The sequence below is a fragment of the Henningerozyma blattae genome, chromosome 5, assembly GCF_000315915.1.
Source record: "Henningerozyma blattae CBS 6284 chromosome 5, complete genome".
Lineage (NCBI taxonomy): Eukaryota > Fungi > Ascomycota > Saccharomycetes > Saccharomycetales > Saccharomycetaceae > Henningerozyma > Henningerozyma blattae.
This window is the reverse complement of record NC_020189.1, coordinates 449,874-477,093: the sequence shown is the minus strand read 5'-3', so window position 1 is coordinate 477,093 and position 27,220 is coordinate 449,874. Positions and strand designations below refer to the sequence as shown.

At 32.0% G+C, this 27,220-nt stretch overlaps 10 protein-coding genes and 1 non-coding gene across 11 annotated transcripts; 5 read left to right on the top strand and 6 right to left on the bottom strand.

Moving 5' to 3' along the window:
- Window positions 1–171: 171 nt before the first annotated feature.
- Window positions 172–2,973, top strand: FUN12 (translation initiation factor eIF5B; the record flags this gene model as incomplete). The annotated part of the gene is made up of 1 exon (XM_004180719.1): window positions 172–2,973. The coding sequence occupies one exon, from the start codon at window positions 172–174 to the stop codon at window positions 2,971–2,973; it is 2,802 nt and encodes a 933-aa protein (XP_004180767.1).
- A 449-nt stretch (window positions 2,974–3,422) lies between these two features.
- Window positions 3,423–8,402, bottom strand: RPA190 (DNA-directed RNA polymerase I core subunit RPA190; the record flags this gene model as incomplete). Its single annotated transcript, XM_004180718.1, has 1 exon — window positions 3,423–8,402. The coding sequence occupies one exon, from the start codon at window positions 8,400–8,402 to the stop codon at window positions 3,423–3,425; it is 4,980 nt and encodes a 1,659-aa protein (XP_004180766.1).
- A 988-nt stretch (window positions 8,403–9,390) lies between these two features.
- On the top strand, window positions 9,391–10,233 carry MTW1 (MIND complex subunit MTW1; the record flags this gene model as incomplete). Its single annotated transcript, XM_004180717.1, has 1 exon — window positions 9,391–10,233. The coding sequence occupies one exon, from the start codon at window positions 9,391–9,393 to the stop codon at window positions 10,231–10,233; it is 843 nt and encodes a 280-aa protein (XP_004180765.1).
- A 357-nt stretch (window positions 10,234–10,590) lies between these two features.
- Window positions 10,591–11,658, bottom strand: TBLA0E01910 (SWIRM domain-containing protein; the record flags this gene model as incomplete). The annotated part of the gene is made up of 1 exon (XM_004180716.1): window positions 10,591–11,658. The coding sequence occupies one exon, from the start codon at window positions 11,656–11,658 to the stop codon at window positions 10,591–10,593; it is 1,068 nt and encodes a 355-aa protein (XP_004180764.1).
- Window positions 11,659–12,272: 614 nt separating this feature from the next.
- Window positions 12,273–14,795, bottom strand: TEA1 (Tea1p; the record flags this gene model as incomplete). Its single annotated transcript, XM_004180715.1, has 1 exon — window positions 12,273–14,795. One exon carries the CDS (start codon window positions 14,793–14,795, stop codon window positions 12,273–12,275), a length of 2,523 nt encoding a protein of 840 aa, XP_004180763.1.
- A 718-nt stretch (window positions 14,796–15,513) lies between these two features.
- Window positions 15,514–16,038, top strand: POP5 (RNA-binding protein POP5; the record flags this gene model as incomplete). The annotated part of the gene is made up of 1 exon (XM_004180714.1): window positions 15,514–16,038. The coding sequence occupies one exon, from the start codon at window positions 15,514–15,516 to the stop codon at window positions 16,036–16,038; it is 525 nt and encodes a 174-aa protein (XP_004180762.1).
- A 154-nt stretch (window positions 16,039–16,192) lies between these two features.
- Window positions 16,193–19,030, bottom strand: TBLA0E01880 (uncharacterized protein; the record flags this gene model as incomplete). Its single annotated transcript, XM_004180713.1, has 1 exon — window positions 16,193–19,030. One exon carries the CDS (start codon window positions 19,028–19,030, stop codon window positions 16,193–16,195), a length of 2,838 nt encoding a protein of 945 aa, XP_004180761.1.
- A 787-nt stretch (window positions 19,031–19,817) lies between these two features.
- On the bottom strand, window positions 19,818–21,314 carry MRS2 (Mrs2p; the record flags this gene model as incomplete). The annotated part of the gene is made up of 1 exon (XM_004180712.1): window positions 19,818–21,314. The coding sequence occupies one exon, from the start codon at window positions 21,312–21,314 to the stop codon at window positions 19,818–19,820; it is 1,497 nt and encodes a 498-aa protein (XP_004180760.1).
- Window positions 21,315–21,706: 392 nt separating this feature from the next.
- On the bottom strand, window positions 21,707–22,405 carry VMA4 (H(+)-transporting V1 sector ATPase subunit E; the record flags this gene model as incomplete). Its single annotated transcript, XM_004180711.1, has 1 exon — window positions 21,707–22,405. One exon carries the CDS (start codon window positions 22,403–22,405, stop codon window positions 21,707–21,709), a length of 699 nt encoding a protein of 232 aa, XP_004180759.1.
- A 2,532-nt stretch (window positions 22,406–24,937) lies between these two features.
- Window positions 24,938–25,009, top strand: TBLA0Etrna7E. Its single transcript has one exon. It is a non-coding gene; the product is annotated as a tRNA-Glu (tRNA).
- Window positions 25,010–25,645: 636 nt separating this feature from the next.
- Window positions 25,646–27,073, top strand: TBLA0E01850 (uncharacterized protein; the record flags this gene model as incomplete). The annotated part of the gene is made up of 1 exon (XM_004180710.1): window positions 25,646–27,073. One exon carries the CDS (start codon window positions 25,646–25,648, stop codon window positions 27,071–27,073), a length of 1,428 nt encoding a protein of 475 aa, XP_004180758.1.
- Between the last annotated feature and the right edge of the window lie 147 nt (window positions 27,074–27,220).

Genomic DNA, 27,220 nt, shown 5'->3' with positions numbered 1-27,220 from the left:
GATGGCTAAGAAAGGTAAAAAAACCAAAACGATTACTGGGACGAGGAATACGCTGAAGATTTGCCCCAAGGTGAAGAATTTGGTACTCCAGCAGAAACAGATGCTTCAACTCCGGCAGAAGGCTCTACAGAACCACAAACCGCTGAAGCTGGTGACGTTGAATTAGATTTCATGTCTACTTTGAAGAAATCTAAAAAGAAGCAAGACAAGAAGAAAGATGATGAAACAGCTGGTAAAACTGTTTTAAAATCCAAGAAAGAAAAGGAAAGAGAAAAGAAAGAGAGAGAAAAACAATTAAAGAAAGAGGCTGCTGCAAAGAAGAAATCTCAACAACAAGCTCAAAAGGAAAAAAATAAGGAATTACACAAGCAAAACCAAGAAAAAGCATCTGCCGAAAAAGATGACAAATCTAAGAATGATGATTCTGCAGAATTAAAATCAGCTTCTACTCCAGCTAAAAAACCTGCTAAGAAGGGTGGTAAAAAGATGCCTGCTGGTATTGCCGCTTTAAAGCGTCAACTAGAATTGAAGAAACAATTAGAAGAACAAGAACGTCTGGAAAGAGAAGAAGAAGAACGTTTGGAAAGAGAAGAGCAGGAACGTATTGAGAAAGAAGAAAAAGAAAAAGAAGCAGCAAGGGCTGAAAAGAAAGAAAAAGAAAAGGCTAAGCGTGAGAGATTAAAGGCAGAAGGTAAATTACTAACCAAAAAGCAAAAGGAACAGAAAAAATTAATGGAAAAAAGACGTGCTGCCTTATTATCTGCTGGTAACATTAACGTTGTTGGTTTACAAAAAAAAGCTGATGGTGCAGATGAATCTCCAAAACCTAAGAAGATTGTTTATGGAAAGAAGAAAAAGAGACCCGTACAAAGTGACGAAGCTAATACTGAAGCATCTTCAGAAACTAAGGAATCTGATTCTAAAAATGATGCTGATCAAACTGGTGATGATGATGCATTAATTGATGATTGGGAAAACTTAGATTTTGGTGCTGATGATGACGAGATCGCAGACAATGTCGAAAATACAACAGGTGAAGCTACTACTAGTGCTGAGCCTGTCACTGAAGAAGAAACCAAAGAAGTTTCTAAAGAAGAAAAAATTGTCGAAGTTAAAAAATCAACTTCAGTTGCAGTCTCAACTCCAGCTCCAACCTCTGGCAAAAAGGATATGCGTTCTCCAATTTGTTGTATTTTGGGTCACGTCGATACAGGTAAAACTAAATTGCTGGATAAAATCAGACAAACAAATGTTCAAGGTGGTGAAGCTGGTGGTATTACACAACAAATTGGTGCTACTTATTTCCCAATTGAAGCCATTAAACAAAAAACTGAGGTTATGACCCAGTATGAGAAACAGACTTTTGATGTTCCTGGTTTGTTAGTTATCGATACCCCAGGTCACGAATCTTTCTCAAATTTACGTTCCAGAGGTTCTTCTTTATGTAATATTGCTATTTTGGTTATTGATATTATGCATGGTTTAGAACAACAAACTATAGAATCTATTAAGTTACTAAGAGATAGAAAGGCTCCTTTCATTGTCGCTTTAAATAAAATTGATAGATTATATGATTGGCAATCAACTCCAAACAATTCTTTCAGAGATTCTTTTGCCAAACAACCAAGAGCTGTTCAAGATGAATTCCAATCTAGATTAAATTCTATTCAATTAGCTCTATCTGAACAAGGTTTAAATTCTGAATTATATTTCCAAAACAAAAATATGTCTAAATATGTGTCTATCGTACCAACTTCTGCTGTTACAGGTGAAGGTGTTCCGGATTTGTTGTGGTTGTTGTTAGAATTAACTCAGAAGAGAATGTCTAAACAACTGATGTACTTATCTCATGTGGAAGCTACTATCTTAGAAGTTAAAGTTGTTGAAGGTTTTGGTACTACAATTGATGTTATTTTATCAAATGGTTACTTGAGAGAGGGTGATCGTATAGTGTTGTGTGGTATGAATGGTCCTATTGTAACAAATATTAGAGCCTTGTTAACTCCACAGCCGTTACGTGAATTACGTCTGAAGTCTGAATATGTACATCATAAGGAAGTAAAGGCAGCTTTAGGTGTTAAGATTGCTGCTAATGATTTAGAAAAGGCAGTTTCAGGTTCTAGATTGTTAGTTGTTGGTCCAGATGACGATGAAGAGGACTTAATGGATGATGTTATGGATGATCTAACAGGGTTACTAGACTCTGTTGATACTTCTGGTAAGGGTGTCACTGTTCAAGCCTCCACTTTAGGTTCTTTAGAGGCCTTACTAGACTTTTTAAAGGATATGAAAATTCCAGTTATGTCTATAGGTTTGGGTCCAGTTTATAAACGTGATGTTATGAAGGCTGGTGCCATGCTGGATAGAGCACCTGAGTTTGCAGTTATGTTATGTTTTGATGTTAAAGTAGATAAAGAAGCAGAACAATACGCGGAACAAGAGGGTATTACAATTTTCAATGCAGACATTATTTATCATTTATTCGATGCTTTTACTGCCTACCAAGAAAAGCTATTGGAACAACGTCGTAAGGATTTCGTTCATACAGCTATTTTCCCCTGTGTTTTACAAACTTTACAAATCATCAACAAGCGTGGTCCAATGATTGTGGGTGTAGATGTCATTGAAGGTGCTTTGCGTATAGGTACTCCAATTTGTGCCGTTAGAACTGACCCTACTACCAAAGAAAAGATTATCTTACAACTAGGTAGAGTTGCTTCTCTTGAAATTAATCATGAACCAGTTCAAGAAGTCAAGAAGGGACAAACATCAGCTGGTGTTGCTGTTCGTTTAGATGATCCATCGGGCCAACAACCAATTTGGGGCCGTCATGTCGATGAAACAGATAACTTATATTCTATGATTTCAAGAAGATCAATCGATACATTGAAGGATAAAGCTTTTAGAGACCAAGTTTCAAAAGCTGATTGGTTATTATTAAAGAAATTAAAGCCAGTATTCGGTATTGAATAGTTGGTTGGCCAGAACATTTCGTGTCTTCGAATTTTAATATTTAATGTTTATAGTTTGGTATATATGTGCAATAGATCTTTAATTTGTATTTTGTATTTTATATTTGGAGAAGTCTACTTATTTTGGAAGTTGCTTTAATTGATTCTTCAAGTGTATAACGAAATATACTCACAGATGGTGTGGTATTTTCAAAGGGAAAGAATATTGCCACAACTTTTCAGCACATTTCATCTTTGGCTTACGATTAAATTTTTAGTCTCAGCTTACTCTAAATTAACTTGTACAAGCAAAATGAAAACATTCTCAAAGTTCTTAAAGATTTAAAATAATATTTTTTCACTAAATAATTAAAAAGATGAAAGATAATATAAAAATAATTCTATATTGCTAGAATAATATATAATATACAAATTAAATGAAACAACCATGTGTCGTATAAGGTATAATTATTAATTGTTATTGGATGCCTTCGCTAAAATATCGAAGGAGCCAGTACCGACATTGTTTAATTTACCAAGAACAATTCTAGCCGATGGACTGTTTAATTCTTCATGTTCATTGTCCAAGACAGCTTTGGTTAAAAATTGACAAGTAGTTTCGTATGACATTTTCATTAGGGAAGAAGTAGAAGTTTCCATACCTTGTCTGTTAAAAGCTAAATAAGTCCCTTGTCTAGTCATCATATCAGCAATTAAATCTAAATGACGGGAAGAAACAGAAATAGCATATGTAGAGAAAACACGATCTATTTCGTTAACAATGGTATTTCTAGCTGCTTCAACACCATAAGTTCTCAAAACAGCGGAAACATCATTTGAAGTAATTTTATCAACATCAATAAAAGTATCTTGATCCCACATGGCCTGGAAATTAACACCCTCAGTAATTAAAGAGCGATCACCATTATTGGCCTCTGGATAAACACAACGTTCAATATTTGGAACTTCTCTAATAACAGATTTTCTACAGACATCTTCAACAATATTCACCATTAACAATTTTTCTGTTTCTGCAGCCAATTCTAATCTAAATTCACACCATTTACCCTTTGAGTCATCAAAATTATACTTTGCAATAAATTTATTTCGAGAGATAATAGCTGATTGACGATTTAGTTGTGATTCATTCAAATTAAATTTAGATTCGGTAAAGTCAGAGTCAACATCATCATCATCATCCATATCCTCATCAGATTCAGATTCTTTATCAGATTCAAAGGCTTCTTCATCAGAGGATTTCTCTGCTTCCCTCATAGTTTCAATTTCGTCCTCATCTGGATCATCATAGGAATCCGATTGTTTAGCCTTCTTACGGGATTCTTCTTCTTCATTATCACTGTCCATTTTATCACCTTCAACTGCAGCAAGAGTAGTTTGAGACTTTGGAACAGGAATACCAATATCTGCTTTAGCTGATCTATTATGGGTTTTAATTTTCTTAATAATAGCAACTTCTAGTAAGTGTAAGAATTTATCAGAAATAGCAGATTGAAGTTCTTCCTTAGAAATATCGTATTCTTCACTGTATTCTTCTTCATCAAAAAATTGCATATGTATAACATAAGCACGAGCGTCCGATGAATTAGCGGTTGAACTAGTAGTTTCTGTAACTGTAACTTTATCAGTGACTTGAGAAAGTAATACTTTGGTGATAGATTTACAGAAGGTTTCAGCTTGTTGATTAGAAACATCATTTAATATTGGCAAATTCATTTGAGGAGTTTTAATAGAAGAAGAGGCAGTCATAATAATTTCTCTCATACGAGGTATACCTAAAGTAACATTAGCTGCACCATGACCAGCGAAATGGAATGTATTCAAAGTCATTTGAGTTGAAGGTTCACCGACAGATTGAGAGGCAATGATACCAACAGATTCACCAGGGTCGATTAATGAACGCATGTATTTCAGTTGCATTAATGCTCTGAATTTCTTCTCATTAACACCTTCAGTTGATTTAACCAATTTTGAATTTTCATTTAAGAACTCTTCTAATTTATCTTGAAACTTCTCTGAGACGGAACCCAAATATTTAGATGGGTTATACTTTGCTAGAACAGGATCGTATTTGGAGTTCTGTAGATAATGAGGAACTGAGGAATGCTTCTTTCTATATTTCAAAGCTTTCTTAGAATATTTTAAAGCAGATTCAACATTTAGATGCTCAATTAATGCAGATGGGTTGTATTTTTTAACCAACCCATCATAATTTTCCAAACAGAATTTAAATTGTGTCATATAGGATTCCTTAGTAACATCAACGGCATCACCACCATATAAAAATTCGATTAAAGTACCATCACCATCTCTAACAGTATTATCATAAGAAATATGAACACCTTCTAATTGTTTCGTCAAGCAACGTTGTAAATAACCAGATCTCGATGTTTTAACGGCAGTATCAATTAAACCTTCACGACCAGCCATACAATGGAAATAGTATTCTTGTGGTTTAATACCAGAGTAGAAACGGCCCTTAATATAACCACCAGCCATGGCATCTGTCTCATAAGGTTTGAATGATGGTAAAGTTTTACCACTCACCATAGTTGGTACTCTTCTACCTTCTAAAGCTTGTTGGCCTAGTAAACACATAATTTGGGAAACATTAACATTTGACCCTTTAGCACCAGATAAAGCCATAGCTTGCATTGAGTTGTAAGGAAACTTTTTCATAGTACCACCTGGAACACAAGTTGAAACAACCTTTGAGGTAATAGCATTAACTTTGGAAGATGTAACTGCATCTAAAATGCCAGACTTGTTATCGTCACGTAAAATTTCTTCTAAACGTTTCAATAATTCAGGGTCATCAGCAGGAGTGTCTTTCGATAAATTAGTAACTTCGGCGGCAGCTTGACGACCAGTATCAACAGATGTCTTTAAGATATCCCTTCTCCATTTATTACCTTCATCAGTTAAACGTAAATCATCCATACCACAAGTGAAGGCGGTTGCAGTAATATAATTTGTGAATAATCTACCTAAAACAGATAAAACTTTAGCAGCAACGTCTGGACCATATAATTCATGTAGGGAATGGACGATACCATATTTAGAGGAACCATATTGATTTTTATCTAAGATACCACAGAGTAAAGCACCATCTTTGAAAATGACTTCATTTTCGTTAGAACCTTTGCCCCAGTATTCATTTTTAATCTTATTCTTGGAATGTAAATTAATACCAGGCATGTCTGATGGTGTAATATTTAATAAAACAGTAGTGATAATTTGCTTCCCCGTCCATAGAGGAATTGGCTTAAAAATAGTTGGAGGCAAAGTCACAATCTTAGCTCTAGTAGCATGGCCATCTTCTGGACGAATACAACCATAAATATATTGTTGATATTGCTCTCTTGTAAAGAAACTATCTTTATTAGTTAACCAAACACCAGCAGAAATATGATCTTGAATTAAACCTCTAACTGGTGAACCGGAAGTTGGGGTTAAATATTGAGAATCTGTATTAGCTAAAAATAAAGATTCTGCCCTTGCATTCTCATTTTGAGGAAAATGCATATTCATTTCATCACCATCAAAATCGGCATTATAAGCACCAGTATTAGCATAATGTAAACGCAAAGTTTTCTCACCCGGTAAAACTCTTACTTTATGTCCCATCATAGAAGCTTTATGTAATGTTGGTTGACGATTCATTATAACAATATCTCTGTTTTTGATATGACGGTAGACCTTCTTGTTTAAAACATGACTCGAAGAGTTTGAGGATGGGGTCATCAGTTGATTTGCCAAAGCCTTACGTTGCTCTAAAGTCATACCGATTAAAGAAACTAGTGTACCATCCTCATTTTGAATTTGAATAGCACCCGGCCATTTATCTGGACCATTAATAACTGCTTGACGTAATTCTGCAATATTGTATGATGTAACTGGTTCTGGATAAGTCAATTTAACGGCAAAAACTGGTGGAACACCAATTTCATTTGTTTCAATATTTGGATCTGGAGAAATAACAGAACGAGCTGCATAATTAACACGCTTACCCATCATATGTTTTCTGAATAAACCTTCTTTCTTTTCTAAAGCTTGTTTGACACCAGGTATCACATCGTTTCCGCCAGTATTACCTTGAGCTTTAGATGAATCAATAAAGGAGTTAACATCATTTTGAATAGTAACAAAAGCATTCATCAATCTACTAAAGATAACCCTTCTATCTTCCAAAGAGACTTTATCTTTTTGTAACTTTGACATTTCATCATTTAAATCTCTGATTAATAAGGAAGTAGTCAAAATTTTGGATAACAATTGATTTTGAGTATTTTCATGGACTTCGTCACCTAACTTGGATGGTAATCTAAATCTTGTTGGAGGAACGACAATAACGTCCATAAAAAAAGCATCTGGCTTAACTAATTTTTTGGACAAGTTTGGTCTTGCATGGAAAACATATTGTAGCACTTGTTGTTCCTTTCTGAAAACAGCATTTAAAATAGCTTTAACTTCAGTAGATAAGATATAGGTTGAACCTGTCTTTGGTTTTGTGGAGGGGTTTCTACCAATATCAAAGGTTTCAATTTCTTCATTTTCGTCAATTGAGTCACCATTTAGAGTTCTTGCTTGTTGAGCTTTCTTAATCATATCTTTACGAGCAAAGCCTTTAGCTTGGTTGTACACAGAATTTTTATCAGACAAAGCATTTTCAAAAATCTTAGTAAATCCATCTTTTCTGAATTTAGGAGAAAACATTCCACAGTTATCACATTTTCCTCTTGATAACAATCTTTTATGGAAATCTTGAATTAACTTTTTTCTTTCATCATTGACAATAGCAGTGAAAGTACCTCTCAATGTAGTTTTACCTTCGGATAAAGCTTTAGCAATTGCAATGTTGACATACTCCTTTCTTTTTTGTTTCAATTCATTATTGAAAGCATTGGTTACTTTGTTTGATTCTTTTGAGTTTGTTTTAGAGGCATTCAAGGAATTGACTTCAATTGCTTCATCGTCATCTTCATTGTCACTATAAATAGTGGCCCCTTTCACAGTGATTGATTCAATTTTGTAAGATTCATCAATTAAACCATATTGAAGTAATTTCAATTTACAAGAATATAGATGAGTGTCTAAGGATTTCAAACGGAAATGATGGCAATATAAGCATGAAGATCTCAAATAAATAAATAATTGATTGAAAAATAAAGGATTGTAACATGGGACAGGTAATTCAATGTGCCCTTGGTGACCAGGACAAAATTTTTCATCTTGACCACAAGTGGAACATAGATTTCTTAAAAATGCACCCAAAGCCAAATCATAAAGACCACCTGAGATAGGATGTCCTAAATTATCTAAGACAGTGGGATTTGTAATTTGTTTAGCCGATAGATTACGGATCTGGTCAGAGGACAAGATCTCGAAATCTACAGAAGTGATTTCTGAACCTACAGGTTTGCAGATATCCATATTGGAAAGGAATTTTGGTGCAAATACTTTACTTAGTCTATAGGCTTCTAGCTTATTAAAAATAGTACCAAGCAGTACATAAACAAAGATTAATTAAAAGCATTTATATGACAAGTCATTATGATTATTAAAAATTTTGAAAAAGTTGAAAATTTTTATTGAACTCATCTCATCGATCTTTCGGGAGCCGGTTAAGCGGCACATCTCAAGGGAAAAAATTTTTCAGATGTGATCCGGGTAAGAATAATAGAGAAAAGTATAAACGACTAACCAATAATAGGCTGCAAAAACGCTCAATTACATAAATATATATAGACATAAGCAATAGAAGAGTTATTCCAATGATTTCAGATGTTTAGAATCATAATAATATGGGTTTATCTGTTGTTATAAAGGAATTTTTTATCAATGGAAAATTAATAGTTCAATCCTAATTGTAATTGGTATCTAGCCAACATCTTTCATCATTCTTTTATTAGGGACTTTTACGATAGGAGATATCTTAACAATGTTATATATTGTATAAAAAGCTTGTCTCTTGGACTAGGAATTATCCAGTTAGCATCATTCAGAGTTTATATATGGTAGTCTTCAGCATGCTACTTTTAATATATAATATACTTGTCATCCAAATATCTCCTACATAAATGTATTTATTGCGTATAAAATGATGTTCTTAGCTTATCACTTCTGAATATTTTTTTTCTTATTCTTCTCTTGAGCTCTAGTTTCCTTCTGTAATGATTTGTGACGTTTTCTTCACGTTCCTTTTTCAGGCTCCTCTTTCGTCAAAAATTCAAACTTGCGACAGTAAATTGAATTTGCAATAGAATTTCGCGTTACTCTAAAAAAACACGAAAGGGTAAATTTAAAAACAAAGGATAATTAATGTGTATATAATCTTTAGTGACGATAATAAAGGCATCATATTCATAAAGATAATACAGATTCATTTAATTGTCTCATCTAAATCATTTTAATACACACGATGTCTACTCCAGCATCTAATTCGATGGATATTTTGACAGAATATCTCGGCTTCCCACCAATATCATTAATCGATGATATTCTTAATTTTATCAATGAAACAATGCTCAAATGTACCTTTGCATTGGAAACGTATTTAATGTCGCATAATGTCGTAGATGGAATTGATTATTCTAATGAGATCTCATCAGGTATCGAAAAATACGAAAATATTTTAACTAAATCTATCGATAAAAATTTCGATAAATTGGAACTATATTTACTACGAAACGTGCTACATATCCCACAAGATATAGTCAATGCAGATTCTTTTAGATCTGTCGATCAAATGGATTTAAATTATGTTAATGAATTTCAAAAGAATTTAATAGATTCCCAAATAAAAGATAAGCTGATGGAAATTACAGAGTTGATTGAATCAATACGATCCATTAAATTACAAATTCTCAAACTAAACAAATTAAAAGTTAGGATAATGAATTTTAAAGACATTTTAAACAAAATCCTTTCAATTGACCCTTCAATTAATGCGGATAAAAAATCAAAAATGCTTTTAGAATCTATATCCCCAATTAAAAAGACTATAAAATTATTAATTAATGAACTAAAAGAGTTGGTTTTAATTAATGAGGAAAATTCTTCGTTAGAAAGAATACGAGACATAACTAATACACAATCCAACCTATTGAACTCCGAATTAACAAGAAATAATTATTTGTCATCAACATTAGATACAGTGAAAGATTCAAAGATGAAAGATTCTATAGTTGATGCAAATTCAATAGAACAAGACAATGGGCACATTCTTCCTAAGATATCAAACCCCAGATTAGACTTACTGTAATACTACTTATAAATTAGACAGTTAAATATTCAATAATTAGACAACTAAAAGAGATATATATATGAATCTATATATATATTTGTGTATGGTATAAAAAAAAATCAACAGAGATATGATAAAAGAGGGAATATAAAAAAAATGTAGAAATCAGAGGAATTTTGATATGAGTAAAAAATAGAAAAAAAATACAAAGTTAATAATGTAAAGGGAGTGAAAATAAAAATGAATGTAAATATGAAAGGGGAAAAAATTATCAAGAAATAATATGATGAATAAACCTGGGAAGTAAACCAAAAAAACTAGAACAAATAAAGTACAAATTTTGAATGAAAATATAGTATGCCTGGCAATAAATTTTTATTGATTAATAAAATACCTATCATTCAACCAACCTACTTTTTCAAAAGCTGTATATAGTCTTGAAGCCTTATTCACATCTATCCTACACGCTTTTTGAGCATCGGTTCTTCTAAATGGTAAACCTTTTTTCACCTTGTAGTATTTCTCCAGGAAGAGCCTTCTTTTTGAATCTAAGTAGAGATCACATGGTAATCTTAGCAACTGTGCCAATACTAATTCAGATTCGTGTAATTGACTGCGTAATGGATCATTCGTTAGATCGGTTGCCGAGCCTTTCCATTCAATCTTCAAACAATTGATATTATTTTGAGGTAAAGTATCTAATGATGGAGAGTAATCCGGTAATAAGTTCCAAGATACATTAGGAATATACTGTGGGATTTTTAAAACTATGTCCCTAGAGGCTAGGTTCATTATTACAGAATGATGAGTATTTGTATTCGACGACTGTTGTCTTTTCTTTGCAGGACGCTTGACAGGAGTGTTGTGCTCTACTGGTTCGGTGGAAATAGGGAAATCGTTATCAGACCTACTTATTGAATGCTTCTTAGTAAATCTTCTTGTTCTGTAAGGTGATGGTTTGGTGGATTCTGAAAAATCTGATGCCGAATCCAGTTGGGCAATGCGTCTATTTTTAGTAACTGTCCTAGTAATCGGAGCAGTATGGGTACTAGTCGAAACGCCTTTAAACATTCTGTACTGGGACAAAAACTCTAAATGTTGTGATCTGTATTTCCTTTGGGTTTGGCTCTTGTCCCAACTCAAAGACACGTTTATTTCTTTAACAATCTTCTGGTTAGTTTTGTCAATTGGAGTATCAAGCTTAAAGAGGCTAGGTGATACCTTAGTCTTATAGTTTACTAGCTTCCCAGACCAATGTTTGACTACAGGCGAGTTTGGAGGTGATGGAGGTGATGAAAATAAAGTGGATCTACCTGGCATTGGGGGCATGATTCCTCTACTCCCATGTGTATCTGTTACCTTCAAAAAGGACAATGGAATTGAATCTTGTGGTTGAGAAGAGACCAATTCTATATGATCTGGCTGTGGTGAATATAATACCATTCTGCTTATGATAATGCTGAGTATTGAGTCAATAAATCTGATGAATATATAATTGTATAAAGTTTTATTTCAATTGAGACACGAAACAAATAACGAGGTGCTAGTCATGTAATGTGTTTCAAGTTGATCTGTATTTAAACAAACGCATTTGAGAAAAAGAAATGAGCAGCAAAGTTAGCAACCAAGATCTGAGGAATAGATGATGAAGAATATGATAAACCAAAATAAATTTTACTAAGCCCATATAAACAAAACAGAAAATTATTTCACTCCGAGTCTATTCAAAAGTATGTTACAGAGCATGGGCTAACATTCGGCGTAGGGTGCTTTGGGTAATCATCTTCTAGCTCATCGCAAGAAAATAAAAAATGAAAACAAATTTTGCGAGTCAGCGTTTCTTTTTCCGATTCTTCGTTACTTGTTTTGGAAATCACTGCTTAAGGAAAATAGCGATACCGCAAAATATCGCTGCGTCACAAAACCTCAACCTACGATGTCATTTGAGTGAGTATGAGATATATGATACAATAAAATGTCTAAATATTTGCCTGTAGATATTTTTAGATATTCTTTTTCTTTTTTTATAAATACCTTCTTGTATTAGGGGACCGGTCCTACAATTCTTCTGGATTCTCCATTGTGGTAGGATGTGACACATTGGTCGTCTCATTCCAGAGATTTGGGCCGAATAAGTCTCTGATCAAATCATCAATTTCGTTACTCAATGAGAAATCGTATGTGTATGTGTTGGTATTGACTTGTGTAGCTGTATGTTTGTCTTGTTCTAATTCGAAATCTACATCTTCCTCCATTCTATTCGCCAGTTCATAAGCAGGTGTCAATTCCTTTAATAGAATGTTAGAGAAATATTTCAATTGGTTAGGCCAAACTTTTTGCATCTTATGATCGATATCAGTCAAAGTCATCAATGTTTTGATACATCTTGTGGCTAGCAGACATAGGTATAATTGATACAGATTAGCTTTAAGGAACCCATCGAATTTATATTTGAAATTATCAAACAAGATTATTAAATCTTCAATGACTTCAATCACTACATTTCTTGATTCTTCATTATCTTCCATGAATGGTTTATTAAAGATCAGTCGCACCAGATAATAATGATACCAAAAGTATGAAATTGTTGGATCTGTGGAAACATCCTGATCTTGTATTAAGTCATTAGACCATTTCAATAAATCCGGTAATGATTGTCTCCAATTGTAAACTTTTAAATTAAAATTTTGTAAATACATTAATTTTAAATTGATTTCGTCTGTCTCAATAAAAATTTTTGATGTGAAGATTTCTACAATTCTTGATAAGATAATTAAATTCTTTAATGGTAACGAAATTTGAAGAATGTGTTTCCCAACAAATCGGAAATCCTCAGTACCATCTACTTCTGGTAACTCATCTGATTCAGGAATAGTGGAATTACTAACACTTAAAGTTGACGTTTTACCTAACATTAAACAGATAAAATGGTCTGCAATATAACAACCCCAATATATTCTAGATCTGATTTCCAATTCACTCTTGGTTAATTTGACATTATCATTCTCGTCATCTGTATACCAAACTTGTGGATCTAATTGAAATCCCATCTCATAACCAACTCTGATGGCCAACCCGGAAAAATACCAACTTAATTGGTTATTACCTTTCCCTAGTTCATAAAATGCTAGACAAAATAAAGCTTGAACTGTTGTAATATGCGCTGTATTATCGTCATCAAACACTAATTTTAATAATATAGTCTTACTTTTCTCGTAATATATCTCAGAATATTCTTGTAGTTCAGGGACTAGCCTTGAACCAATTGCACACATTGAGTAAATCAATTCAATGGAGCAATATTCAGAATCCTCGTAATTGTTCTTTGCATGATTGAAAAACCCATATAAAAAACTTTCACGATGAACGAATGTGAAAAGTCCAGCATATAGCCACTTATAAAAATTAGATAAAGATCTAATGATTTTAGGATCGTTTGTAATTTGATTTGCATCTTTATTACTCGTTGTTCTAACAATCTTTGTAGTTTTCAAATCAGATATACGTTCCTCCAGAGTTTGTGATTTTGAGGAATAGGTAATGCCATTTGGATTATTTTGGTATTCAGAATTAGTACTGCTAATACTACCATTTGGTGTAGTAGTAGTTAAATCTTCCAAGGATGAAGTTGACGTACTTGATAGTATTGTATTATTAGCGTGTGGGCCATTTTTGTTCGTAGTCGAAATTCCAACCCCATCATTACTATCTATATTAGTGACTGTATTGCTGGATATCGTACCTGTGTTAATACATGATGAAGTTATATTAGATCCGGATGATATTAATGACGATATAGAAAGAGCGTTCCTACCTTTATTTATTTTTGGTTTATAACTTACAGGTCCATCTGGATAAACACTACCTGTCACTAAATTCTTCCATTTTCTTTCAGTCGGAACTAATTTCTTTATTGTTGTTGAAGGGGTAGTAGTAGATGTTGTTGGTGAGTTGGAGTTTAAGAAAGATGGTGATACGGGCGGAAGAGATGATAGGCTAGTATTACTACTGTTTCCATTTCTTGATAAGTTATTTACAGTAGTAGATGTATCTGTAGTTATGTTTGTAGTTGAGGAAGTACTGATATTATTGGGAGTTGTTAAGCTTAGTTTATTATTAGCCGCTTCCAGAGATTTCTGTAACAGTAATATTTGATTTTCTAATGACTTGACATAAGTAGAAGAATGGCGTTGTCTTCTCATATCCTCTTCATTGATGTTACAGGAGTCCTTATAATGGACACAATTCCCGCATGGGTACTGCATATCACATTTTTTCCTTCTTCTACGGCAGCTAGAACATGCAAGCCGCCTTTTAACTCCTGTAGTTGAAGGGAGTATTGTTGTTGTTGGATTCATAGTAGCTGTTCCGCTTGCTCTTGAGAGTATGTTTATGTTTAGATTATTTGGCGCCTCAATTTCATTTTTGATATTGGTTGGAATTGTTGTAACGGGCAGACTTATATTAGAGCTTGAATTGAGAGTTGAGGTTGAAGCAGCTATTAGATTGGATGTCGGGATCTCTGCATTCAAGGTACGTTTCTGTCCCCTAGGATCCACTACTATATTTGAGTCATTCATATTTTATTGGATCCTACAGCTCTCACCTAGGATCTGAATAAATGGCCAACGAATTATTAAAATAAAATAAAGACCTAATAGTAAACTTATAAACCTAAAAGCTAGCTAATAAGCAGGGAATATTCCTGGAAAACCACGACACTAATCCTCTATTATTTCACCGTCCTGCTTACCACCCTTAAGCCTTTTTTAGTTCTTCACAGTGTTGCACTTTAAAGTTCGTGATTTAATGCCAGATTTAACCAACAAATCGATGACTACATATTAAAATTTCCGGAAACTGTTTATTCCTGACAATGGCTCGGCCGAGATCGCCTTTTTTCGTGAACCAGAAAGCCATTAAAATTGAAAAAAAATATTCCATTGAATCATTATTAATTCGCCATCCTGATGCTCCGTAATCCAATTGCAATTAATGGACCTTTAAGGTTTCCATTGGGAATTCTAATAGGTGTTTTTTGAAAAACAGAAATGATTCCATAGGTAATAAACAATGAAGTTTGAAAAAAATTGTACTAAAGGTTACATGATGGTAGCGCCGTGGTATTTTTTTTTTTGTTTTTAAAGTGAAAACTTTCACTATTTCCTAATTAGAATAGGTCAGAAAATGATGAGATGAGAAATAAAAATATTCATAGGCATGCCATGTTACGTTAATACATTGGTATGAAACAGTTGAATAAAGCTGCGTATTGAGTAGTATAATTAGATAGAAGAAATGGTTCGTTTAAAGAGTAGATATATTTTATTTGAAATCCTAACTCCAACTGATATTCAAGATTTAAAAGAGTATGATTCGTTGTCATTACGTCAACTAACACCTGTAGAAATTAATTCTAGGATCCTGTTAAATGAAATACGACGTTCTTTGCAGGTGAATTTTGGGGATTATGGCTCCGCAAAAGTGAATTCCTTAATCCATATTAAATATTTCTCTAATATGACATCCACGGGAATAATAAGATGCTTACGTGAAGATGTAGATTTGGTAGTCAGTGCAATGGCTTTAGTTAAGAATATTAATGGGCTGGGAGTTTCAACCAACAGCATACTACTCAATGACATAATTATAAACCCTGTAAAAATAAGCGGGACTATTAAAAAGATTGAACAATATGCAATTAAAAGAAACGCCAAATTATTAAGGCTAGTTCAAAAGGAGAATTCTGGGGGAAAAAATCAATTATTGGTTGATTTTTCAGGAATATCAGACAAGGATGTTGAAGATCAAGAAGATGCATAGGTTTAGCTTGTTTGGTCACTTTTTGCATTAATGATTTAAAATGACGTAAAAAATTAAAAAAAAAGACAAAAAAAAAACAAGAGGTGTAGCAAATATATAAACACTTTATTATATATATATATATGCAATAGTAATTCTAATATCAATCATCTTTTTATTTGAGCCTGCTCATTAAAGGATTGGCAAATTTTTTAGCTTGTCGTGTAGTCGTGGTCATTATTTGAGGTGAATTTTCTCGGTTAAAATCTTCCCCTTCTTCAGGGATATCATCATAACTCTTTTTCAAATTATTTCTATACTGAATAGAATTACTGCTTGTATGGTCTATCTTTGCAAATTCGTTACTATTTTTGGAATTTCTAGAGTTTAGTAAAGATGAATTAGATGCAGCATTTGTGATGATCCCAGGGGGAGGTGATAATGTATTCAAGTAATCAGGTTTACTATGCCAGCTTCGTCTCTTTGATGGGGTTGTTGTTTTAGGCTCATCAACTTCAACAATTGGTGGTACTCCTGCAAATCTAACTTTTTTTACCAAAGAAGTTGTACTGCTGTTTACTGAAGCGTTATTGTTTGGGCTTATCATTCCATCAGCATCATGCCATTCATCTTGAGAGTATTCCATACTGGAATTACTAGAGCCATTTGATCTTGATCTTTCCGTATTACTAAAGACTAGATTGGAATTATTTTTACCTTTTGAGGCAAGTTTATGATTAACTACATTGGAAGAGTCATTGTCTAATTTCAAATTATCTAAATCAAGCATGATATCATCAATATCTACCGTGTTAGTGTTTGAGATAGCTGAATATCTTTTCCTTCCTAATGGTGAACCCATAATAGTACTAGAATTATTTGTATTTTCTTTTGGACGCAATGATGCAAATGTAGAAATAGAATGTCTACTATTTTTGGTACCACTATTATTAGAATTAATAGATGTTGGAGTCCCCACTTTTGAATGTGAATTGGAGTTTGCAGTTGGTGGTGTCCTTAATAAATTTTTATTCACATTCTCTTGAATTCTTTTTTGATTAACTAACGAAGGTTCTGTATCCAAAGAATTTGCTCTAATTTGTGGTGGATGAGAGGGCATTAAGTGGTGAGAATGGAATGAAGCCTGTAAGGAGGAAGATCGTTGTCTAGTTTGTGAGGATTGTTGTTTTAAATCATTAAGTGATTTCTTCTTATGAGTTGGGGGCTTGCTTTCACGAGAGTTTGATGGTTTACGAGAAACTTTCGGGGTAGTGTTTAAGGAAGAATTTGGAGATGATACAGCTTGGCTTGATGCTATTGCAGATAAAGGTCTAGCATTTACTGATGATGACCTCTTTAGACCAGTTGACGATCTCGTTGGTGTAGTACTCATAGAGTTTGCCGCTAACGCAGATGCGACCGCTGCATGATTACTTGGATCAATTTTAGTGCTCAGCCTTTTCACAGAAGAGCTTCTCACAATCCCTATAGAGCTTCTTGGACTTGACGGAGAACTCTTACGTAACATCATCGAAGAGCTTCGTTGAAGACCAACTTGATGTTTCAACGAAAGATTATTTTTCGAGCCAGAATTAGCTAATGAGGACACATTTGTTGTAGGTGCCAAATGATTATCTGCCGTGGATAACTTTTTGCTCTTCTTTAAACCTTCTTTCGAGGTAGTCATCCCTTTGTGATCTACATTTTTTCTCTCATTCAGCATTCTCAATAGTTGAGCTTGAGATAAGTTATCTAATAACTTTTTACCGTCCTTATTATTTTCAATATGTAGCCAAATCTTGTACCAGTTTTTAAAAAAATTTATGAAAAATTTCAATTTTTCATACGCTTTAACTACACCATTATTATAGCAGTCTAGTACATTATCAGGTTGAACAAAAAATAAAGAACCGCGTTTTGTGTAGCTCCCTAATAAATTGATCAATAACCTGATTGTTTCATCATCTCTATAGTTATTGCTTATATCTTCAAGCATTTGGATCATTTCTTCATAATCATGAACATTTTTCGATCTTAACTTGATTTTAATATCTTGAAAATATAATTTATTAGGAAAATATATCTGTCTCAAGAGAGATATTAAAATATCCATGTAAGAAATTGATTTAAAAATAAAGGTGTATAGTCTATGGAGAGTGTACTCCCAATGTGGCAAACTTTGAATGTCCATTATCACATCATTTGTATTTTTTGTATTATTAGGAGTTGAAAATATTTTCAATTGTGAGTAATATTTGGATAAAAACGGTTTAATTTTATCTTGAAATCCGTTAATAATAATCTTCAATAGTTGTAACTGTAATTTCCTAAAAGATTCCAACGAAGTATCTCTGTTAAAATCAGAAATTAGTACAGCCATATCCAAAGAAAGACTAGCCTCCGGGGACTCTAGTAAGTCGTCTATTGAATTATAATTGAACTTAGCCGTTCGACCAAAAGGATTTAAAGAGCCATATAAATTTCTTTCCTTTTCGACTTGATCTAGCATTCCTGTGTATATTTTCAAAGAATTATCAATTATACATGATAAAGAATGAAACAATTTCCATTGTAAATCTCTATTGTACATATTGTTCGAATAAAACAAACTATCTTCAGAGACATCTGGCAATAATACTTCTAATTCAATATTGGGTATTTCGTAAACCTGTTTGATCTCTGAAGTACCATTTTGATTGTCTGGAGAGATTATACCAACTTCTGATAATTTACATAGTTTAAATTGAGAAAGTAGTCTATATCTCTTACGAATTGAAATGTGCACATTAAGTACAGGACCTTCGCACAACGAAAGAATGTAATTCAGTAAGGGAACGATGTATGCGTCTGGATGTCTTGTCTTCAAGCTTGTTTCTAGGTTCTGCAAAGTATTTTTCAATTCCAATAATTTAGTGATAGCAATCTGGTATTGTAAAATCTTAATATCGTATATATCTAGGAAAACTGTATTTTTCCTTGTTAGAGCTTCATTAGCTTCATTTTGGGGTAGCATATCTAATCTTACTAGCTCTGTAGCACACTTCTCTTCAGTCCTCTATATTTTCTGAAACGTGTATTATATATATACTCCTTACAAATAAACTTTTAGTTGGTTGAACTGCTTCTACCCTAAAATTTAAAGTTTCTTACACCTATCACGAGAGTTATTAATTGTCTTTTTATTTCGTGTTTTATATTATAAATTGTTTTCCAACCTTAATTTGTTTCTCACTTTTTTCTGCTTTACATGATATCGAAGCAGCAATATTGTATAAATATGATTTTTTTTGGAAAATTCGCAAACCACTTGAGGCGACTCATCGCGTCGAAACTGATAATAGAAATACTAGAATCCTTCAATAAAATGTCATAAAAGGAGACAACAAGATTCATTTATTTTTACTGAATTAATACCGCCTATCATACTGAATGAATTGAAAGAGATTTGGATCTAGCTAAAATAAAATTTTCAGATTTTGAGGTTATGTGTATATATTGTATTATAAAATTAGGAGATGTAAATTTTCAGGAGAATCTTGCTTGTTAGGCAACTTCAGGAAACTATGGAAAATCCAAAGGAGTGAAAATAAAAATTTACAAAGAATAAATGAGATGAAGTGAATAGTTTGTATATCTGATGTATAAAGGATTTGTATAATGTATAAAGTCTATGTAATGTTGTGGTATTTATCATTTGAAAAAAAATATGCAATAAATAGGAGATTAAAAGATTAAAAGCAAATTTGGAAAAATATTATGTAAGACAGGAAACATATCGTAAAATGAAGGTAATGCTAAATTTATTTGGGATCTTTCTCTAATAACCATTTCCAAATTTTTTCACGGTTTTCTCTTGTCTTTAAGACACGTTCACGTTTCCTTAAAGAACGTCCCCACCAAAATCGTTCCCAAGCTTTGGTGCAATTTAGCCATAAAGTTGGTACATATTTTTGAGTGTTTTCATTAGCTATAGAAGTATGTTTTGGAGATAAGTTCCCCATATGATTATTTAACATAGTCAATCTCGTTGTTGATCGTAGAGCAGCAAAATTCTTTCTTGTGACATAGATACCCATTATTATTGAAATGCTAACTATACCAGAGAAGCCAAAATTACTTTCTTCAATGAAATTTTTAAGGTTCATACCATAGAAGGCAGGTAATAAAGTTGCAACACTAAACCCCAAGGTATAAATAGTAATTTTCAGTTCCAACAACATTAGAGAATTTCTATTGGCGTCTAGGATAATATTTACAATTTCCTCTGTTGATTTAATATCTTGAATTAATGATTCAGCTTGTTGGACGTATTCATCACATTGTGTATAATATGTTTCTAGTAACATTTCTAAATCAGCAAAATCAAAATCGGCAATATCCTGGTTAGGCTTTATAGGATTAGTCAAATACATCCCTGCCATATCTTCATCATTTTCTAATAATTCATCAAGAACGTCTCTAATCAATAACGATTTTTGATAGAATAAACTCAAGTCCTTTGATTTAATCAAAAGGTCTCTTAATTTATCTCTATTGACTTCATTTTCTAGGCCTAGTAATAATTGCTTAGAAACGGTCGAATGCATTTTTAACTCTGTTTCCAATGACCCCATTACATTGATTAATATACTTTCTAGAGCTTTATGTTCATATGACTGGTGATTTGACAAAGAATTGTTGAAGTTGTAAGTTGAATTTAAATTACCATTTAAATTAAAAGATGTGTTTTCTATTGCGCATTTATCTTGATTCGTATTAGGGTCTGAGCTTAGTGTTGTAGTATCTGGCGTTATATTTTTCGCTACAGAAGATGGTTGGGAATGTTTTTGTGATAATTTGGACTCTAAGTCGTACATTAATACCCCTAATTTGGAAACATCTTTTGCTGTGGAAGTATCAAAAATGTAAAGTTTATCCTTTGCAATCAGTACCTTAATATAAAGAATATTTATAATTATGCATTTTTTCTTAACTAATATCGATGGTATAATATCAACAGATGAAGAATCTATCTTTCTTAAATCTCTTGGATATAAATCAAAATCTCTTAAAAAAGACCATTTTGGAAATTTCTTTGACACAGAAGTAATAATACCTTTTTCATTAAAGCATGTACTCGAAATAAAATTATCATTGGGTTTTATTGGTTTTAATAGTGGTGAATAATTATAATTAGATTTGTTTGTTGAGTATGGTGAATAATATGAAGGAATGTATCCGATAGCATTAAATATAAATTTTCCATTACCAAACAGTTGTTTTTTTGAGATCAATGATATTAAACTTGGATGGTACATTTGTAACGGGAAATTACCCGTAAACTATTGTTACAATATACTTAATGTGTGTTTTTGGACTATTATTATTAATCCCATTTAAAATGGGTATAATTTTTCATTGAATGCTTGGTTGGGTTATTTTAATAGGGCGAACTATTTCTAAAGGAAAAATAATGTATGCTGATAAATTAAGTATGTATAATTTAAAAATATATAAAATATAAAGGTTATAGGATATATGACACACACATATATATATATATATATAATTATAAGAAAAGAAAAATATGTTATTGTACTGTCAGCGTTGGCAATAAAAAATATAATTTTGTAGATTAATTAGAAGTGGATGAAAGCAGAAAAAGTTGAAAAGTGGGACAAGTAGAGTAAAGGTAAAAAAAATATAGTTATTAATCAAAAAACTTTCTTGATTCTGATGGGCCAAACATTTCTAATCTAATAGCAGGCAATGCAGTAGCATTTAATAATTCTAAACGTTCTTCTAGGGTATTGTTGATGCTAATTTTACCATTAGCGTTTGAAACAACAGCACCGCCAGATATATCTTTATTTAAATAATCTTCTGAGATTGTAATTTCTGGTAGTTCTTCTGATTTTGAAATAGTCTTATATTCGTTCTTCAACTCATCAATCATAGATTTTACTAAGGATTCGTCTCTTTTAGTAGCTTGAATAATGATTTTAGAATCCAGTAATTTACACATAGCTTCAAGAATCAACCCCTTTAAAATTGGCTTGTATTTAGGTTCATCTGTAGCTAGAGTTTTCAATTGCTTCTTAGCCAACTCAAATATATTGTCTAAAGATTCTTCCCTTGAGCTTAAAATTTTTAAACGCATTTTGTTGGCGACAGTGGACTTTGAAATTTGTTGTTTTAAAGAGGCTTTCTTCATCTTATCAGAAAAAGCACTGTCAATATTAGAAGTTTCAGTACGAACAAGTTGAGTTTTTTCAATTTCATATTCTTGGTCAGCTTTTAATTGAATTTCTTTAGCTTTTTCTTCAGCTTCCTTCTTAATGAAGGCTTGCATTTTATTCAACTCATCGTTGACTTGATTTGGTGTCAAAGAGGTAATCATAGAAGACATTGTTATATATGTGTGGAGATATGCAGATTGTGGTCAGTCTAATGCTAGATAATTACAATTTTTATTAATTTGCAAGCCTTATTACAAACTTATAGCTAGTGTTTACCTTCAATTTCTGGTTATGTCTTCTTTTTTTCCATTCTGCTTTCACCGTTAGCGAAATTTCACCGGACAATGGAAATCCTTTGACTCAGTGTACGAGGTGCACGGATTTATACCTTTTTTGAACAAATTAATCTATCGAGAGCTATACACTATAATAATAATTTTTCGCATTAGGTGGATTTTTAAAATGAGCATCTTATTGGATGAATCCGGTAGCAGCTTTGTACTGGTACTAGGTATCACTTGGCCCTATTAGATTCATCTCAAATATTTATGGCATAGCAATACCTATCATAATCTCCTGTTACCCACTCGTTGATGTAAATGATCTTTGCTATGTCTTCCTTCCATCATCCATGATATAGATGATAACAATAATTGTCGTTCTTCTTGTTCTATATAATATTCTTTATTCTTAGTAATAAAGAATAAGAACGGGCCTGGAGTACATACTATTATATATCCAACAACTTGATTATGTTCGTTTTTTTTGAACAAATATTTAATTGAATTATTTCGTTTTCACTTTTTTATGGACAATTCACACTTATATCTTCTCAGTAAGGACAACTACAATAATTGTAAGTCACTTGTCAACTACACGTCATAACTACTTATTTGATTGAGTTTTATTCTTTTGTATGGTGACCTAGCATCTTTCTACATTTAGCCAATATTAAATATTTCTGAGATAATATTGGTCATCAATATACTTAACATCTCCTACTCGTCATTATAAATATCATGTGTCGGAAACTTCGTCCAGATTATCTATTATACTATAAAAATGACCCTATACTGGAATATAGTTCTATTATAGAACTCTAGTTAATACTTATCTACTACAATTCTCACTTCAGATCGATTGACTAACTTGTCCTAACTTCATTAAAGTTAGCACAACATATTCGACACCAATCGTTTTTGTTTTCTTTCTTTTATATAATACTGAAGTCTGTACAAAGTTATATAACTAAAGAATGTTGAGTACTAGTAATCCAGAGAAATTACTTTCTACCATCTTTTTGTCTAGTACGTCGACTACTCGCCTCTACTTGCCTCTATTATCTTAGAACTTCACAAAATAACTTTTTCATTATTAATTTACCATAAATCATCGCCATCTGTCCTATATTTTGTATTTACATATATGTGGGACCTATAGTTAGAACAAATTTTGCCTGTTATTGGATGTATAAGACTTAATAACAGAACACTCTCTTAATGAAAAAAGTAGAGTAGTTTTTACACAGAAAATCAGTTTATCTGATGCTAAATTCACGTTATAGTTTAACTAACTAGTGTTAGAGCTAGTATGGAGAAGCAATGCTGGGTATAATAAAGGCAAGATATTTGTCGCTTGTCTCGTAGAATATATTAACCTCACTTTCAATCATTAGACGATAAATATATAAACAAATGTTGGTTATGTAGAGAGGGTTGTTCTACAAACAATAACTACGCATGGATAGTAAGTTGCAGTTTCTGTTGCAGCAAGATAATGACTATCTAGTCTCTTAGAGTGCATAGTACACCGTTACAAATTAAGTTGCAGATGAGACTTCACACATGTTTGCCTTACAAATGCAATTCACGGATTGTTGAAGAAAAAAAACGAGTTTTTTAGAAACTTAATAAACTCTTCTTTCTAGTCATCCTTGTTTCTTCACTAGGTCAGTTTAACCAGATCTTGTAGGAAGTTTACTTTTAGCCAAGTTGGCGTTATCTGTTTGAGCTAATAGCTGATGGTGACTTGATAAACTTAGCTAAACATAATGTCGGCCTACAAAAGTCAACAAAGAAAAATATTGTATTATAGAAAAAGAATTGAGCAATAGTAACAGCAATAGAAGAATATGCTGGAATTATCAATATTTGGCATAAATTGAAGACGAGATGACACAACCAAAATAGAAATGAAGAAGTTAGAAGATATAGATAGACTAAAAACTATAAAATATAGAAAAGGAAGTCTACTTCTTGATTGGTGATTTCTTTTTTCTTCTTTTATATAAAAGTCCAAGAGAAGTTTTCATATTTAACAGAGAAATCCTGTCCCTTTTTATACGATTTTTTTGGTGTACATGGACTTGATTTTTGTAATTGTTTGTTAGCAATAGAACAATTACTAATCAGTTAGTTGTAGTAGTCATGAGAGTAACACTCTTGTGTTAGCATTAATGGCACATTGATTCATTTCAGATGTGGCTTTAAGACACGTGTTAATTTGTATGTATAAGTATGATTTGTATCTTTAGCAATATTTTAGCGTATCTGTAGCGTAGTATTATTTATAATTTTAAGTAGCGATATCGGATATTGATAAGGCTCAAATAATACGTACATGTGCTTGTATTTTGAATTCAGGTTAATGGCTTTGGATCCACGAAGTTAAGCCTTGATTCTAAGTCAAAAACATCAAGAAATTCCGATATAGTGTAACGACTATCACATCACGCTTTCACCGTGGAGACCGGGGTTCGACTCCCCGTATCGGAGCTTTTATTTTTTGTCAATTTTATTTATATCACGTGAATACTCAGGTAACGCCAAACTCGAAGTAATAAGCTAGTTCAACAAATATGGTCATGAAAACTATTATTCTGGACCCCACAAATTGAGAATATATCCTCTAGATAAACTGAGCATGAAGCTATTTTGAGAGAAGTCATATCATGATAAGCTGTGCCTGTAAACATCCGATATAACACTAGTACCAAAATCAAGTTAACAATGCTTATAATCTTTTTTGTTTCTTATAAGAGTACTAAACGATTAGTCTCTTCCCTGTCTTTATACCATGTTGTTTATAAAGCTATAATTCTCGTCTCCTCCTTTTATAGTTTTTTACTCTTCGGATTTAGGGGTTTCGGATTTATCTTAGTACTTGCTAACTGACTCGCTCTAGAACGTCAGAATATCTTGAGATATTTATTTATCGGTCTTTTGGCGGTATGTGACACAAATTATATTTTTATATTTTTGTTTTGTTATAAAAATATAATATCCTTGTGAAATATATGTAATTTAAAATTAAAAAAAAAAGAAAAAGAAAAAGAAAGTTATTAATTTTTTTATTTACCCACATTTTTGTATCTAAATGTATTGGAGTGGTTTATTACTTACTAGACGCTTATGGATTTCAATCAAGGACAATTAAACTTTCAAAAATATGAATCTAAGGACAATAATATTAAAACTTTTTCAGAAAAAAATATTTTGATTAACTTAAATACAAACGTCGAATCTGAATACACCACTATCACTTGTGAAAAAATTACTGACCGTTTGCCCTCAAGGATCAACTTATCCAATTACCCTATAACTTCTTTGGAAAAAAATTACTATCTTAATTATTCAAATAACCTAAATCTATTGAAAAATAAAAATTTAGACACAACTGAATATTTAGAAGTTAAACCACATCTTATTACACCATATGAATGGAAAAAAATTTCGAAATATCTAAATGAAAATGGTGTCACAAATATTTTTGATATTACTAATTTAACTGAGGAAGACTGGAAAAATTTTATCATTAACCCACAAAATTGTTCATTAGCTATTGTTCCAAGAATATTGAATAAAAGATATGAATATAATTCTGTCGGATTGCCAATTTGGGAACTAATTATTGTAAATAAAGAGAATCAAGATTCTGCTATGACTAAGAATGAAAGCTGTAACACAAATTATTCAGAAAATGAAAAATTTTATTTCTCTTCATCACCTTCTGTCGTAAATCAAAATAGTAGTTTAGAGTCTGTAGATGAAAGTGCTTCTGCTAAGACATATTTTGATTTTTTACTTGAAGATTTGAAAATGAATTTCGATTCCATCATTGAGCAAAAAAAACATCTAAAGACTGACAATATAAAATATAATTTCAAATTTGATTATGTTGATGAGCTTCTAAATAATTTTAAAAAAACTTTTAACAAGAAGGAAAAAAAGATTAAACAAGTAGATTATATTTGTAAAACCAGTTTTAGGAAAAAAGAAAATTTATATGCAACAATACTAGGTGAGTATTGCCCTTGGTATTTAAGAAGACATAAAATTGAAGAATGTGATTCCTATGCATATAAAAAACATAGGGAGCAATTATTTGCACAGATTCTTAAGAAGCAGGAAAGATCAATACCAAGAAAACTTAATGAAACGACACATAATCTGAAATATAATTTAAAGATAATTAATAAAAAATTGAATACGTTTTTTTCACAAAAATTATTTTTTAAAAAAAATATTATGGACGTTAATTGTAACAATGACATTTTAGTTGAAAAAGACGAGAATTATTTGAGAAAAGGACGATTAATTTATAATCCTGATGCTTCAAACGGGTTTTTGGAATATTTTAAATTAAAATGGGAACCAAGTATCAAACAGATGATTGTTGATGAATTAAGAGCGGAAGAGTCGAGAGAAAATATATTCCAATATGTCAACTTTTGCGAAAGAAAGCATTTCTTTAAAAGATGGCTAAATTACAATTCAAAAATAGAAAAAGTTGCAGATTTTATTCATGATACTTGGGGGAATGTCTCGAATACCGTTTGAAAACTGCTTTTTTTGCAATACTTAAAATTCAAAGAAATAAAAAAGCATTATTTATGTTAGGAACATTTATATAGTTATTTTTTTATATATAGTTTTAGATTCTATAAATTCTATTAAAAGGACAGGTTAAAAACATTACAAGACAAA